The sequence below is a fragment of the Pinus tabuliformis genome, chromosome 3_2, assembly GCF_031772625.1.
Source record: "Pinus tabuliformis cultivar Carrire ecotype Pingquan chromosome 3_2, CPIR1, whole genome shotgun sequence".
Classification (NCBI taxonomy): Eukaryota; Viridiplantae; Streptophyta; class Pinopsida; order Pinales; family Pinaceae; genus Pinus; species Pinus tabuliformis.
Genome location: NC_142302.1, coordinates 1098506634 through 1098524893, shown reverse-complemented (window position 1 = coordinate 1098524893; position 18260 = coordinate 1098506634). Strand labels below are relative to the sequence as shown.

General features: G+C 39.1%; 1 protein-coding gene across 1 annotated transcript in view; it reads left to right on the top strand.

The window, feature by feature from the left end:
* CDC48C (cell division cycle 48C) overlaps positions 1-18260 on the top strand; it is a 137988-nt gene that overhangs the window by 46774 nt on the left and 72954 nt on the right. The window contains 1 exon segment of the mRNA XM_089417548.1: positions 16467-17089. Within this exon segment, the coding sequence (XP_089273674.1) occupies positions 16467-17089 (623 nt within the window).

Here is an 18260-nt window from a genome sequence, read left to right as displayed (position 1 = left end):
TTAAGGTCTTCTAATGAATATTTTATTGATTTTGATTTACTTGTTATGTCTCGAAACATGACCATCTTCCTTTTATAAGGCAACGTCAAAACTTGTTTCTTTATGTTTAACATGAATGTACCCAAATCCTTAAACTAGGGTTGACCGAGTATGATGTCAGTGTTTTTATCCGTCCTTACAACATGAAATTGAGATATGTAGTCATAATGACCTATTGTCACTTGTATATCACTAATTTTATACTCGTTTTCGTCAAAAATATTTTTCTTTACACCAATGTTTAGCTCTGGAATTAATAGTTGATTTGCAAGTTAATGTTGATATAATTTTTATCATTGCTTGCGTTGATGGCGACATTAACTTCTCTTCCTTGGATACTTCCTTTTAATGTAACTGAAAGACCATTATAGGAAAACCTTTCTTCCTTCGTCATTTTAGAATTGAGCTCCATCATTTTTTTCAATGATTGATCCCATTTGTTTTGTCGAGATGACTTAAGGTATTATATTTAAAGTTCCTTTGGACTTTGTACTTCAAGCCTCCTTTAAAAGTGCCTTTTTAATATATATATATCTATATATATATATATATAATTCTTCAAATCTCTTAAAATCCAACTTCCTATTATCCTTAATATTTCAAAACTACTTTGTATTCTTTTTATATAATTCTACTTACCCCTTTTTTTCTTTTTTTCTTTTTGTACTTTAAAAAGAATATTTAAATATTGTTTCAATTGGCTTCTTTTAAATATCTTATTATCCTTTGTATTTATTTTTTAAATTTCATATAACTCTTTAAACTTTAATTCAAGTTCACTTTAACTTTTTTTCCTTTTGTACTTTAAAAGAATATTTAAATATTGTTTCAATTGGCTTCTTTTAAATATCTTATTGTCTTTTGTATTTATTTTTAAATTTCATTTAACTCTTTAAATTTTAATTCAACTTCACTTTAATGTATACTCTTAACTGATTATTTTCTCCTTATGTAACCTTTTATAATAATACCCGCTTTGTACTTATATATATTTCAATGATTTTATGACTTGAACTTTTATTTAAATACCCCTTTATAATATAACACTTCTCTTTATATATCTTTTATTTATAATATTTTTTTCTTTTCCTTTTGAAAAGTTACACCCCTAGTGAAACGTGGCTATTCACCTCTTTGAGGTATAATATAAAATATATGTTCACTTATGTACTTTTGACTCGGTTAATGTTCTCCACGTAACAAGTAAACCTCACCATTCACATAAAGAGATTTTGTATTTTCTTTGTTTTTCTTTTATTTTTAAAATACCATGGGCAATTACCATGAGTTTCTAAAACCTCAGTTAATGTTCTCTACATAAAAAGTAAAACTTACCATTCGGTTTCTAAAACCTTGGTTAATGTTCTCCACATAAAAAGTAAAACTTACCATTCACATAAAGAGATTTTGTATTCCTTTTGTTTTACTTTTACTTTTAAAATACCATGGGCAATTACCATACGTTTCTAAAACCACGGGTTTGTAAATCATTTAATGAAGAATCAAGATAATATTATCAACTTACCATTCACATAAAGAGATTTTGTGTTCTTTTTGTTTTTTCTTTTACTTTTAAAATACCACAGGCAATTACCATGGGTTTCTAAGACCACGGGCTTGTAAACCTCTTAATGAAAAATCAAGATAATATTATTTACTTTTCCTTCTCTTACGTATAGTTCTAAATATATTTGGAAAGATTCCCTCTTAACTTTATGTTCTCCTTCAAAATTTACATCGAACTATATTTTTTTAAATTTTTTTAATCTTTATATGTTTTTTTTTGACTTTTTATTTTCTCTCCATATATATATATATTAATTTATTATTATTATTATTGAATGGCCAAATGCTTGATAGCGAAAAAGAAGCTCCAAATTCTTGTAGCGAAACGCTTCAACGACAACAATGTTGATGAATTTGACGGTCAAAGACGTGGATCGGAGAACATGACTCTGTGCAACGGTTGAGCGACCAAAGGATTGAACAACTCTGATACCAATGTAACGACTAAAAGTCGTATATGCAGTGGAAATATTTAAAATACTTCGTAGACAAAGACATCCATCTTAAGATAGTAATTGTAAATTGTATATTGTATAAAAGAATTGATGTAGGATGATTACAAATGAGAATGAGGGTAAGTACTCTTTCACGAACATGCATGTCTCTAAGACATGCCTTTTCATTATTAACTAACCATGAGTTAATTTACTTATTATTTATTGTTATATTTACATTATTATGATTATTATTTATTATCTATTTATTATGTATTTTTACATAATTTATGTTCATAACAATGGTTAAGTGAATCTTCTTGCTTTCTGCACCTTATGCTGATTAGTCTTGACTTGCTTTCTCTTACAATCTGCTGCTACATATCTAGGTCCATGGCAAGAAAAACACTTGATATCTTTCCAATGAGCAAAGAATCTCCTTTGAGATCTTTCGAATTTGTTCAACTCATCTCTAGGAGGAAATGACTTTTTTTGTAAAAATCATTTTCTTTGACTCAATCTTTTCATTTTATTCTCTTGTTTGCCATTGTTTTTAATCATGTTGTTACTGGCTTCTTTTAGATTTAACTTTGAAGTTGTTTTGTGTTCATTGATGACTTCCTTTGAGTTATTGTTCTTTTCTTTTGAGTTCTTCTTGGAGACCTTCTCCTCTTCTAACTATTTGAGTAATCTGCTCTTTTCATCTAATTCATTATTTGCTAAGAAACTTTAGCTTCTAATCTTTTACCCTGTACCTCTTTCTCCTTTAGATGATTATTCATAACCTCTTCTAATCTCCTTGCTTCTTCAAGCTGTTTATTCGGGCTAACAATTTCTTCCTTGTGCTCATGCTCTCTTTCATCATATATCTGCACAATTTTCTTAAGGCCTCTGCTCTCATTCCTCGGTCTTTCTATTTCAGCCAATGCTTAGTCAAACCTAGCTTGATGTTCATTTCTCTTTTTTTCATGAGAGTCAAGGACATCCACACATGCAGAGGTTTCATTTAATTGAACACTTTCCTTTTGACAATGCTTTTCTTCTTGCTCTTTTTTTTTGTTTTTGTTAGCACTACTACTACTAGTCTCTCCTTCATGCATGAGCTGCAATCTATCCCAGATTTCTTTTGCAAATTTAAGTCTATTACTATACCAAGATCCTTATTATGAAGATTGTTATACATAATACATTTGCCTTAGCATTCCATTGTTGTTCTTGCGCAGAGGGAGAGTTTTTACAATAACCATCACATACTAGTTTCCATACACTAGGTCCATAATCTATCAGTTCAGATTTTACTTTATCTCTCCATTCATGAAAGTTTGTTGCACTCAACAGAGGTACACTTTGATAGTTCATGAGTCACTCTGATACCAATTGATGAAAACTTGACTAAACTAAGAAGGGGGGGTGAATTAGTTTAGTACATTCATAAACATTAATTCAATTTTCTTTAATCTCATTAATTGAGCCATTAAATGAGCATATTGACACATAGTAACTAGCAGATTTAATATGCAAACAACAAGTGATAAGTAAGCCAAAACATCACATCAACACGTAAGAGCAACACATATGGGCACCAAATATAAGTGGAAGCCCATAAAGGGAGAAAACCGCGATTTTGTTATTGTTGTGATGCAAAGACAAACTCCTACTTCCTTATTACATTTGCTGCGTTTCTTTAGGCTCCAGCATACAAGAGGCTACTACCTCAATTTTTTTGCAAGCTACAACATGCAAGGAAGCTCCAACTCCCATTAGTTTTCTCTAGGCTACAACCCACAGGAGGCTTCTACCTCAACAAGCTCCAACTTATCATTTATCACGCTGCAACTTGAAAGAAGACTACAATCACCTGATACATAAAGAAAACAATGTGCTGGTTACCTGGTCTATAAATTTGCTTACCTCCATCTTTTTTGTTTCTCCTCCTTAAATCTGCTTCACATCAGCTCTTTTATGTGCCAGGTAATTAATGAAGAACACCTCAATCAAATATCACACCTTCTCTAACTCCCTAACCAACCTGCTCTCCAACCTAGCACAAATTTATAAATGAACTTCGATAGCTGTTTGTGTTCCACTCACACGAATATGAAATGACAAAACTTGTCTCTTTGCATTCCAATGGTGTCTCTTCAATTTCAAAGCTGCTTAAACTCTTGCATATTAAAATACATAAAATGAATTTCATCATATCCAAATGTCATGTATTCATATTCTTCATGTCAATAAAATAAATAGTATGCAATAATACAATCTTGCATTCATATTCAAATAGCCCTACATCACATTATTTTTCCATGTCTTTGCCTTTGCCTTGCATGTTGTCTTGCCTTGCATCACAACAATTTAGCTCAACATGTAATAACCATATATTTTCCTACTCCTTTACCCTTTGTTGTTCTTGCTGTTCCTTTGCTATCACTTTCATCTCTTGTTGTCAAATATCCCTGCAACATACCTTGCTGCTCCTATGCATTTCCTGCTCTTGTGTTGCTCCTGTTGGAATTTCTAAGTCTAACTGTTAGAAACCCTTCATGTACTTTACAGATTTATTCCTACCTACTTGTTCTGTTAATTAACAAGTTATTTACCATGTAAATACTGGAAATAAATACAAGTACATGCTCAACACATTACAGATCATCAACTGAAGGAAGCAAAACAAGCACACAAGTGACATCGTTGTTTTTGGACCAATGTCACTGGAAAAACCCAATGAGGGAAAACCGGTGCAGCTATCTGAGGGTTTTATTATTATGAAGTTTCTGAATACAATTTGGGTGCCAAAACCAGCTCACCCAATAGAGAATAATCTCGGCAGTAGTACCTCTCTACTCGGAAGCAGATATTTCGGTTGAACCCCCGGATAATCACTCCGGCAGCTTCACAACTCCAATCTGCCCCACGAAACCCCAACGTCAGCCTCTAGGTCATCCCTTTCTGGCCCAGTGTTTGTTTGCCCAACTTCACTCTATCTTGGCCTGTGTCAGCCTCTGGAGGCATTGCGTCAGCCCTCTGGCCCTCTGCGTCACCCACGCAGGCCCTCTGAGGCATTGCGCAGCTCCTGGTTGGCTCTGCGTGAGCCCTGGCTGGCTCTGCGTGAATGCCTATCTGGTTCTGTGTCTCTCACTCTCGGCTACTGCGCTAATCCTCCTGGTGCTATCTTTGCCTCTCTACTTCTGTATTCATTGCCCCTCAGTTGCAACTTTGATCACTTTGTCGACTTCCTCAGCAAACCCAGCCCCAGAAAGTCGAAATCTTGATCAACTCTGTGTGTTCTCCAAGTGACCCTCAAGCCTCCTCTTATACTTTTCTCGTTGACAAATCAAAGGCCGAGATTAAGTCCCTAATCAACGGCTAATATTAGATTTGGCTTGATCCATAACGGCTAAGATTAGATCTGGCTTGATCCATAACTTTTGGACCCTTCTAACACATTTTTATATTAATTCACATTAATATTTTATTTTCCCTAAGTTTAGACTTAGGGACTCCATTAAAAATAATAATTATTTTAATATCTCCCAAACTGTTTAGAATCTGCCCAAACCATTTCTGGGTATTGGAGATCTCATGTGCTTTAGTCTCTCCACCAATTTTCGTGGCTAGAGCACATCCGATGCTACTCCAAATCAACACTCCCTCTTAGCGAGGACTGTGCTCTAGTAATACTCCTCACTGAGCATCACCCTGATCATCCGACATCGATCCCTGTGCTGATGCTAGGTCTACTGCCCAACATCCTCTGCACTGCTGCATCATGTACTGCTACCCATGGCCCTGCCACTGCCACTGTTGCATTTGTACGACAACCCCTCTCATCATGCTGCATCGTGCTGCCCATAGCACTGCCACTGCTAACTGCTGCACTGCAACTCAGTTATTGAGAAGTAAGTAATTGATCTCCCAACTCTGACATCTCTGTCAGGCTAGAGACACCCTTGATGCTGAAACTCCCTCTATCGCTGACAAGTTCCCCTTCTCTGACCTCTGCGCTGCTGCAACAACTCCATGCATCTCGCACTGCTGCCTCACGCTGTCCTGGGAATCCTGCACTATAGCTCCCTCTGTCGCTCCATCTGCATCTGTCTCTACTGACATCTGCCAGTACTGCTACTCCTCTTCGGGGCTCCCGTAGCAAGGTATAATCCAAGAGGCTGGGTACCTCGAGGATCCTACCCTTCATTGCCTGTAGTCCATTTGACTACAGCTCGATGTTTCCCCACTTCCGCTCATGTAGGTGTGTGCACTCATGGCACAATCATCGTTTGTCTCCACTTTCTTCTCTACCCTTGCTGGCACAACCTTGGTCTCAATGGCCTCTCCCTTGCTCTTCTTCCTTGGACACTGGGTTGCATAATGACCCAGCTCCCCACAGTGGAAGCATTTGACCTTGGAGAGGTCCTTCTTCTTCCGTTTCTCCTGATTTCCCTCAGATGCTAGGGCAGCGTCCACCTCCTCCTCCTTCTTGATTTTGATCCCCTTGCCACTGCTTCCCGCCTTGCTCAGCCTTCTGATCTCTTCTTGGCGAAGAGCCACCCACATTTCCTCCCAATCTGGAAGGGTTGCCCTGCCCAGTATGCTTTGGACAAACACTTCCTAGTCTTCCGAGACTGCATTCAGGGTTGTTCTCACCATCAATTCTTGATCCGGCATGGCTCCTATGGAAGTCAGCTGATCCCGGATCTCCTTCAATCGACCGAAGAAGGGCTCGATCTGTTCTTCCTTCTGCATCTGGTATGACCGCAACTGATTTTCTAGTAACATCCTTCTCTGCACAGAAGTATGCTGGTACAATTTCTTTAGGGCCTCCCACATCTCATTTGCCGTGTCCTTTTCGGCAATATGTGGTACTACATGGTCTTTGACCCAGTCAAGGATGATGCTCTTGGCCCTCGCCATTGCCTCCTCATACTTGTCGTTATCAATTGGGTCAACTGGGATCACTATCGTCCTCAAGGCAAAGTGCTTGACACGATTCCTGTCTAGAACAGATAAGATTCTGGCCTTCCAGACTACGAAGTTTGAGGCTTCGTCCAGCCTGTCCTGGTCTCTTACCCCATTCACTGCCATCTCGCTGCTCCTCTACTTCTCTCCTGGGAGTTCTTGGTATGACTCTCTTTGAGCCTCGATTTCCTTCCTGGAAACCCTTCTGCCAATGTCGAGATGCCCCCACTCCGATCGTTAGTGCAGCTGCATCATTGATCCGGATTTCTCGGCTAGAAATCCTCGGTAGCAACTCCCTCCTCCTTGGCCTTGCCCTGTTAGGCACTGTTCTGACTACAATACCCCACCAGCGTCACTCTGCAACTTACCCACAGCGTTCTATGCCACAGCAACTGAAGGATTGAGCTACTTGGCTCTGCGCAATCCCGACACCCGCAAATCAGCTTCCTCAGCTAACTGCATCAGCCCTCGTGGCCTCTGCGTGGCTCTGCGTGAGCCTGTCTTTGCCTCCCTCAGCGTCTGTGCTGCCTCTTCTTGGCTCGAACTTGATGACGCAGGCATTGCGTCACCCCTTCCTTGCTGCTTCTCTGCTATGAACAACTTCTGTCACTCGGGACAACTGTTTCTGCTGTTGCTGCTCTGCTTAGCTGATGTCCTCAGTTCTCTTGTGATCTGCAACCATCCTCTGATAACATGTTGGAATTTCTAAGTCTAACTGTTAGAAACCCTTCATGTAATTTACTGATTTATTCCCTACCATGTAAATATTGGAAATAAATACAAGTACATGCTCAACACATCACAGATCATCAACTGAAGGAAGCAAAACAAGCACACAAGTGACACTGTTGTTTTTGGACCAATGTCCCCGGAAAAACCCAATGTGGGAAAACCGGTGCAGCTATCTGATGGTTTTATTATTATGAAGTCTCTAAATACAATCTGGGTGTCAAAACCGGCTCACCCAACAGAGAATAATCTCGGCAGTAGTACCTCTCTACTTGGAAGTAGATATTCTGGCTGAAACCCGGTTAATCACTCCGGCAGCTTCACAGCTCCAATCTACCCCACGAAACCCCAACGTTAGCCTCTAGGGACAGCGTCAACCCTTTCTGGCCCAGTGTTTGCCTAGTGTCACTCTGGCTTGGCCTGCGTCAGCCTCTGGAGGCACTGCGTCAGCCCTCTGGCCCTCTGCGTCACCCACGCAGGCCCTCTGAGGCACTGCGCAGCTCCCGGCTACCTTTGCGCGAGCCCTGGCTGGCTTTGCGTGAACCCTTGGCTGGTTCTGCATCCCTCACTCTAGGCTACTGCGCTGATCCTCCTGGTGCTATCTCTGCCTCTCTGCTTCTGTATTCACTGCCCCTTAGTTGCAACTCTGATCACTCTCTCAACTTTCTCAGCGAACCCAGCCCCAGAAAGTCGAAATCTTGATCAACTCAGTGTGTTCTCCAAGTGACCCTCAAACCTCCTCTTATACTTTTCTCGTTGACAAATCAACGTCGAGATTAAGTCCCTAATCAATGGCTAAGATTAGATTTGGCTTGATCCATGACTTTTGGACCCTTCTAACACAGTTTTATATTAATACACATTAATATTTTATTTTCCCTAAGTTTAGACTTAGGTATTCCATTAAAAATATTAATTATTTTAATATCTCCCAAACTGTTTAGAATCTGCCCAACCATTTATGGGTATTGGAGATCTCATGTGCTTTAGCCTTTCCACCAATTTTTGTGGCTAGAGCACATCCGATGCTACCCAAAATGAACAACTCCTTTGCCATTAATGACAAAAATGCCATTGGGACTTTATCACAGGTCTACCCAAGGCACAAGGCAAGGATATCATCTATGTGATAGTTTACAAGCTGACCACGTTCACACATTTTTTGTGATTTCAGCAAATATAAAGATAGCACAAGTGGCGGAATTGTTCTTCATGGGTTGCCTAAAAATATAGTTAGTGATCGGGATGACAAGTTCATTAGTGCATTTTGGCAGTGGCTGTTCAGATTGGTGGGCACTCAATTGACCCCTAGTACCAGTTATCATCCTCAGATAGATGGTCAGACAAAGATTGTGAGCAAATGGATTGAGTGGTATTTGCGTAACTATGTGCCAGGACAACAAAAGGTATGGATCAAATGGTTACATCTTGGGGAGCACTGCTACAACACCACTTATCATCTATCCATTGGGATGACCCCATTTAGGGCGCTGTATGGCTACGATGCTCCATCATTTGTCGATTTAGCATTTGGGGATAGTAAGGCTCCAAGCCAAAGATTGGATACAAGAAAGCCAGATCACAGAGTAGAGCGCAACTTTGAGTTAAGAGATTTGGTTTTCCTAAGATTATAGCCATATAGACATTCCTTCACTCAAGAAAAGTGGTGCAGAGAAACTAAAACCAAGATTTTATGGGCCTTACAAAATAATCAGATGAATTGGTGAAGTAGCTTATGAGCTGGAGTTGTCGGAGGGGAAGAAAAATTCACAATGTCATCCATGTATCATGCCTCAAGAAGATAGTAGGTCAACAGGTTACTACTTCAGGTAAGCTATCCCCTTTGGACAAGGAGGGGCAGTTAGTAGTGATCCCAGAGGTTATCATGGCCGTCAGAGAGGAGATTAAGGTGTAGGATGATCTCCGAATTTCTTATCAGGTGGAAGGATTTGCCTGAGGAGGATGCCAAGTGGGAAGGAGAATAGATCTTGCAATACCCAATCTACAATTGCCCGAGGACAAGCAATGTTGGAAAGTGGGGACTGTAATGTCCTCTTCAAAATAATTGCCCAAGGAAGGACATAGTAGCCTATTTTACCCCATAGGCTATAGTCATTTCAAAAGGGGGAATTATTATTTAATGTTACTTAGGTAACATTAGATAATAAAAGTCAATTTGGGGCAAATGGAGAGAAACTTGCAAGTCACTCAAATTTAAATTTAGGAGGGAAAGCCCCAAAGAGAAACTATAACAGGAAGGGAGGAGAGTCACTATGATCATCATGGATTGTTGTTCTTTCTGATTTTGGGCTGAGGCTCTTGGAGGGTTTTAAGGCCCCTATTCTCTAATTGGTTTCGGTGGTGAAAGATTCCACCCTAGGCAATCCTCCTATCTTTCTTGCTACAGGACAAAATTCTGGCTGAGTTATAATTTTCTGAGGCAGTAAAAGGCTGGGACCTATCTATTTGTGGTAGTGAATTACCTTTCTGGGACAGTGAATGTCTTCTTGAGGCAGCGGTGTGACTTTCTGGGGCATTGAGTGTCTTCTTGGGGTAGCAGACTGACTTTTTGGGCAAAGAATGTCTTCTTGAGGCAGCGGTCTGATTTTTTGGGCAGCGAGTGTCTTACTGAGGTAGCAGACCATCTTTTTGACGCAGCGACGGGCTAGAGATTACTTTTGAGACAGCGAAGGGCTGGCATACACTTTCTGAGGTAGCGAAAGGTTGAAGGACCAACTTTCTGAGGCAGCGAGGGCTGGAGACTACCTTCTGAGGCCATGAAGGACTAAATCTATCTTGCTGAGGTAGTGAAGGCCGATTATGATACATACCTTACTGTGGCAGCAAAAGGCTGAGAATTAATTTCTTGAGGTAGCAGAGGGTTAAGAGACTATTTTTTGAGGCTGTGAGTGACCAAAGTGGCCATGATCATGAGGACGCAAGGGTTAATTAAGGGTGCAAGGTAGCAGTGAGGTCTGCTGATATTATTTTGTGGCAGCAAGGGGACAGCTACAGTCTGTAGCCTATCATGTTGGATTTGATATCCCTGCTGGGAGATTGTCGACTGTGTAAATCTGTTAATTGCCTGTTGAATCAGTCCTATTTTATAATGGTTGCTTGTGGAATTTACTGTTGCTTAGGTTCTTTACTATACTACATGTGTATTCAATAAAAAGTACCACTGTTTTATAGAATATTGCACTACTGTAATGAAATATAATTCTTTCATGATTTATTGAAAACCCTAGCCTAGAATTGCACCCCTAAGGGTAATCTCCCCAAGAGAGATATTACAAATCCCAAACACTAGCATACCAAAGTCCTATTTCAGTCCTTATTGTCACAGCTTTTGTTTATAGCTATGCATATTGATACGTGGTTAAAGAATAGAAAACCTAAAAATCTTTGGGCCCTGTTTCATTCTTATATGTATAGACTTATCCATTCTATCTTTAGAGGAACAACAAGGACAGAAGACTGATAAAATTCTAGAGACAGTCATAGCATAAGACGCCTTTTGTTGCTTTTCTAATATTTATTATATAAACTTTAAGGATAATATAAGATAATTTTATATTTGATTAATGTCTAACAAATAACCACGAAATTAGGTCAGTGGGACTAAAAAAGAGTACATGTACGGTGTAATCATATTGTGGCTCCTAGATCAACACTAAAAGTGGAAAAATAAAGAGTTTGAAAATAACTCTTATATTGGTGCTAAACGCAGAAAAAGATAAAGAGACAAGAGCTAAATGTCTAGTCAAGAGAGAATATAAGCCAAGGTGTAGTTACAATAAAGATGCAGGCAACTGAAAAATCTCGGTGCTGAGAAAAAAAACATAAGAGGATGTCAAGGCCTGCTGGAGCTGGCTGACGAAGATGATTGAGAAGACTGAGAGGAAGGTTCTCAATCGGAGTCATCAGCAATTGTGAAAAGGTCAATGCATTGATTGGGGAGTGGCTGGGGTTGAGGGGGCCGGACTGCATGATCCCAAGGGGAGCATAAGAGTGAGGGAGCCAATGAAAAACAGAGGGTTGCATAAAATGAATCTGTGGCAGTGCATGAGATGCAAGCTCTAGGACCGGGCCACGGGAGTGCAACATCTGGATCAACTCCTTCAGGATGCTTTCATACCGGGAACCTTAAGATCCTCTTGTCTGTTTTATGATTGGATTGTTTAGAGAGATGAAACTAGCCATTCCCAAACTTTGTCACCTCTTTCCCTATTCCTGAACTTTGGTGGAACATATATGAAACTGGACAACAAAGAGGGAGGATGGTGATGTTTGCTTGTTACTGCTAGAGGGTTCATTAAGCATTTGACAGTTATATCAGAACATATAATCTTTGGTTCCTTCTGAATGGGGTGTAAAATCTGGATCAAATCCTTTTAGGATTGCTTTTCATCCTTGGAACCTTAAGATCCTCTTGTATCCTTTTGCGATTAGATTGTTTTATGGAAATGAAAGCGGCCATTCCCAAACTTTGTCAACTGTACCGCTATTCCTGAACCTTTGTGGAGCATATACAGAACTGGACAGTAAGGACGGAGATTGATGATGTTTGCTTGTCACTTATAGAGGGCTCAAAGATTTCAGTAGTTATATCAGAATTTATATTATATCTACTATCCACCTTGTGAACATATACTGCCTAGAAAGTTTGATTTTTGTGGTTGTTTTGCTGTTGTTTAATACTCAAATTTAGTTTGGTTCTTGGGATGATTTGGACACCTCCTACTTTCATGTTGATCCATCAGATCGGAACCACAAGGGACACACAAAGTTCCAGAGTGCACAAGATAGTGGAATGGTGAGACCTCGAGTCTCTCCTCCCCCTCCCCCTCTGGGAGACTGACTGATATCATTGAGGCTGGTTTGGAGGTGCCGAACTGTACATCTGTCCATACATCCTCAGAGTGGTAAAGGGATTAGCTCTAGATGGATCCAACTCAGGGTGCCTCCTACCTGTCAGATTACCTCCCAGATCTAGAGGAGGAAGCAACATTCTATAGAGTTTCTTTTTTTTTACCTTAGATGCTAGGAGTATCCCTTGCTGCTACATCCAACCCCCACCCCTGCCTCCATGTTCATATAGCTGGACTCCTTGATGGTTTCAGAGGGCTCTGACAGCGAGCTAGTGACCAGTTCACTCCATTAGCTTCATTGTCTGATCTCCCCCTCTCTCTCTCTTGACAGGTCTTGAGTTGTACACTTTTCCAGTCTCAGACAAATCCACTTAGCATTTTATATCACTGTACCTTTGTCACGGTCATATATATGTGTTTTGAGGCTGTGCTACTGCAACTTTCCTTTTTTTTGCTCAAGTAAGAGTAGGTCCTTCTATTCAACTATATAAAAAGAGTTACATAATATACATGACAACCCAAGGCTCTGTGGCCCACATAATAGTCGGGCCCCACAACACCTTAGTTACCGAGCCAAAGTCTCACAAACCAGGCCAAGGGCCCACAAAACATTACAAACCTCCTTCAACCGTGCGATCTGTCTCCGAAGATCTAACGGTCGAGAGGCTATTTCGGGAATCCTTCATGCTCACCCTTTATCCTTCTAATCGGACCCGAAAAGACGCCTGAACCAACTCTATAACCATTTCGGGTCCGCCTGGGGAGATAACCCACAGGCATTTTAACTGCCCGAAATCCACGTGATGCATGCGATGCCGACAGGAACGTGCAACTAGCACGGAACTTAACTACTATTGCGGACCCGAAGCCTTATAAAGACATCGTCTAAACAAATTTCGGGTCCGTATGGGTTGTTAACCGTCTCGCTATTTGCCATGCAAAATACATATGATTACTTTGATTTCGCCGACCTGCCAACATTTTAACTAAGTCCACATCACCACTAGTTAAAAGGTCATAGTTAATGTAATTTGGGTCAATGCGAAGACTTGTCCTATATAAGTTTTCCCGCCTGAGAACCATAGGTTTATATAGTTCCAGGTACATTTTCCCACACGAAAACCAAAGGCATACTTTAGTAGTGTAGACTTTAGGAGTTCCGGGTATATCCCACTCACATTTTACCAAGAGCTGCTTCCTCCTGTAGACCAAAATTCCTTTGTTTCCGTCATTCTTCATCCTGTTTATTTCCTCTGCTCTGATAGAACTCCCTGTCTAAGTTCGCTTGTTTGTAACACTCTTCCCTCAACCGTCCATGGGGAGTCCCTGTCCATTCATATTTCATGTAGCTCTTGGAGCAGAGTACTCCATTTGCCAATATATCCGCTAATCTGTTGGCTGTTCGGCACACATGAAAAAAACTAGGGTTCTCATGGTTTGCAGGTGGGATTGTATGCGTTGATAGACTGGCAGTAACTGCCAGTGTCTCGACACTTTGTCTGGTGCTAAGCCATTGCAAATTTTCTTGACCGAATTAATTATCAATTCGGAATCAACTTCAATTATGGTATTATGTAAATTTGAGTCCCTCAAGATTTCTAGGCGTTGCTCAAGGGCCATGAGCTCTGCCATATTATTAGTGGCCTTCCCCAAATGACAGTGAAAGATGGTTTTTATGAAACCCTTTTCATCCCTTATGACTCCTCCATAAAGTACTACTGCAACTTTCTTTCCTTATGTTATTTTGCCATTTTTGAGGAGCTATGCTTGCACTCCTGCATTGTATTCATACTGGTTGTATTCTTGAGTCCCGCTGACCTATTTTTGTGGTCATTCATTGGACGTTAATAAAATTATCTTATCTTATCATCAATCCTGTGCTTTTTCTGTGGATGAATCTTTTGCCTAGTTGCAAGGTTATGTTAGCCCTTCACATCCCCTTGTTTATTTTACTAACTTCTTCAAAGAGTACCTAGATATTTAATTAGTGAACAAGCTATGCTACTGTTTAGCTTTAGAATATGTTCAGTACTATGATACAAAATGAAAAATTTTGCTTATTCTACCAATTTTTATGTTAATATATTCCGTTTATTATAAACAAATGAAAAAAGACACGGCCACCATAAATTTTCTATTTGCTTGTTATGTATTGCCCTTAATCATATCAATGCTACTATCATTAGTTGTAGTGCTTGTCAGAGCTTGTCACCCATATATTGCTGTGATGCTTATTTCTGTGACATTTTACAAATTTTACTTTCTGAAGTTGAGCTTCAGGCATTTTCATAGACCAATACATAGTTTTGGGAGTCTCAAGCAACTTCATTTACAAACTTTAAGATTGCTGAGCCAATAGGCCCGAAACAATTATTCTGGGCACTGATGCAGTAGTTTTGCTTTCAAATTTTTTCTCTGGGTGGATCTCAGAGCTATATTGACTTATCAGCTCGTCTTTGTCTTGAGAAGTGCCTTAAAATTATTTTGTACTGCCTATATAATTTTTAGTTATTTCCATAACTCTACTTACCATCTACTTTTTGTTGCGTTGTGCAATGTTAGTTTTTGTCTGTCTCTTACAGTCCTTCTTTGACTGGTTTGGTTCCATTATTGTGATCCAATGTTCCTTTAGGTGGGTGTTATAGTTGTGGTCAATTTCCCATCTTGCCCCTGCATTGAGCATTGCTTTAGAAGTTTGGTGTATAGCCTATAGCTGTGCTGCTTGTATCCTCTCAACCCTCTAGAGCTGCTTTCATTTGCTTTCTTTTCATAATAGTGCCATTGTCCTTTACGTGTTCATAATTATTGAGAACCTACTTTTTGCTGCATTCCTGGATGCCCCCAAACTGTTTACTTTGTGGATTTTTCTATATGTCACCGATCATTTATTGAAATTCCTCAAAATAATTTCTGATTTCCCATTAAATATGTTGCAGCCTACAGCGGCAACGATGGGCAATCGACTTCAATATTTTGACCATTTTGTACTCTGCAGGAGGCTGACTGATGGTGTGTCATTAGAACTGTGTAGATTATTTGAAAAACTAAGAGGGGTTGGTGAATTACTATTCATTATCTACTTGTGTATCAATTATTCAAGAATTTTTTCTGATGATTTGAAGAAGAATCTGTATGTCATCAGCAAGTCTTACCCCTATAGATAAATAGTATTAATAAAGAGATTGCATAAGAATGCAACAAGAGTTTCACACTGAATAAACTAGTATGTTGCCATAGTTTTATATTACATATGTACATTGTATGGTAAGAGTAAAAGTTCTTCTACATGAAAACACAGCTATCACGAATGAAGGATTGCAATATCAGTTGCCAAAGATCACTTTTCTCTCTAGAGAGCTACTTTGCAGATTTAATGACTTGATAGTGAAAGCTATAATCAACTTTGAACAATATTTTCTATTAGGTGTCTACCACTATTGACCTGCATGACGAAACAACAGCTTGAACATGTGAGTTATATTTCTGACTGAGATTCCATATAATTATTGAGCTAGATGGTTTGCGAACCTGCAGTTTAGTTAACAATGTTGCATGATGCATCACAAAAATATCTGCATACATCCTCTGTGTATATTGACAAGTGATTTAGTGCATCAGGCATAGGTGATGTCTGAGTGGTCCTGTGTGAGGTACTTGATCTTGTCTGATTGTGTAGTGTTTTGTAAAATGTTATAATACACTGGGTACTGGAGATTTTCATATCCTATTTTGTTTTATATAATATATCTAGTAGGCCTTTTGGATATTTTTGATTCCATGTTATAGTGGCTTTGGTTCAAACTAGTACTTTGTCTTTATGGGATATCTATTCTCCGATATGATGTTTTCTTGATTGTGTGAAATCTGGCAGGTGAGTCAGAGGAGAATATTCGTGCTTTGTTTGCCAAAGCATCAAAAACATCACCCTCCATCATATTTATAGATGAGATTGATGCTATTAGTGCTAAGAGAGAAACATTGCAGAGGGAGATGGAACGTCGTATTGTGACACAACTTTTAACTTGTATGGATGAATCACATCAGACAATGAGATCTGGTGACCAAGCCTCTGATACCGAAATATCTATTGAGAAGAATTCTGGCCATGTTCTTGTGATTGGGGCTACAAATAGACCTGACTCTCTAGATCCTGCACTTCGGAGGCCTGGCCGCTTTGATCGTGAAATTTTTCTAGGTGTTCCAGATGAAAATGCAAGGGCAGAGATCTTGTCAGTACTTGCAAGTGGATTGATATTAGAAGGCTCATTTGATTATAAAAAGGTTGCAAAATGCACACCTGGTTTTGTAGGTGCAGATTTGGCAGCATTAACTAGGGAAGCAGCTTCAGTTGCAATAAAGAGAATAATAGCAAGCAGGAATTCTCAGAATCCTGCCGAATGTGAGCATATAAAAATATGTGAAGAGGTGTGGTGGAAGAAGGCATGGACACAGGAAGAAATGATCAATCTTAGTATTACAATGGCAGATTTTGAGGTAAGGTATCATTCTTGTATACAGTTGCGGTTGAGCTTTTTTTTGTGTGATGTTTGGAAATTGTGTTTTTGTGACACTTGTATTTCTTTAGTATAGTGAGCAGATAGGATTGTGCACCAAAAGTTTTTTTTGTGAGTTGCTTTGGGTACTGGATTTTCCATATAGACTACAGCTTTATTTGGTTTTAAACAGTGTTTGTTTAAGCTATATTGTGAATGAAATTGGATACAAGTGTCTTGGGTATTACTAATTTAATTCCACCGCTACCTGGTGAAAGGTTACATCCCTTAGGTTGTGCCCCTTAGCTAATTAAATTAACGCCATCATCATCATTGTCATATTAATTACAATTTCTTAAGGTTTTTCATCACTTTTGTAAAATGTATTCTGGGTTTTTGCAAATAAGCATTGCTGTCACATCTCTTTTAGAGAATCTACCACCATCTCTAGTCAATTTCTATTGTTATGCAAACTGGAGTTTCCTTCCACCAGTGGGTTTGTTATTAGAATTTGGTTTTCATTTATCACAAAGGTGAAAGGTTACATCCCTTAGTTAGGTTGTGTCTCTTAGCTAATCAAATTAACGTCGTTGTCATCATCATATTAATTACAATTTCTTAAGTTTTTTTGGTAATTTTGTAAAATGTATTTTGGGTATTTGCGAATAAGTATTTCTATCACATCTCTTTCAGAGATAATCTACCACCATCTCTAGCCAATTTGTATTGCTATGTAAACTGCAGTTTTTTCCCACCAGTGGGTTTGTTAATAGAATATGGTTTTCATTGCAGTACTCACTTATCGCAAAGGTGAAAGGTTACATCCCTTAATTAGGTTGTGGCTCTTAGCTAATTAAATAAATGTCATCATCATCATCACCATCATCTCCATCACATATTAATTACAATTCCTTAAGGTTTTTTGGCATCTTTGTAAAATGTATTATGGGTTTTTGCCGATAAGCATTTCTGTCGCATCTTTTTTAGAGATAATTGAAAAGTGGAAACCCCTTTGTTTACCATTGCTATACCTAGAGTCCAAAAGAAAGTCCCTTTATTAGAGCACCTTTATACAAACAATTTGAATGGCAGACCTAGCTTGCCATGGATACATTTCTGCAAGAGAAATCGACAAGCTAAGACTGATTTGTGGTATTATGGTGTATTGTAAA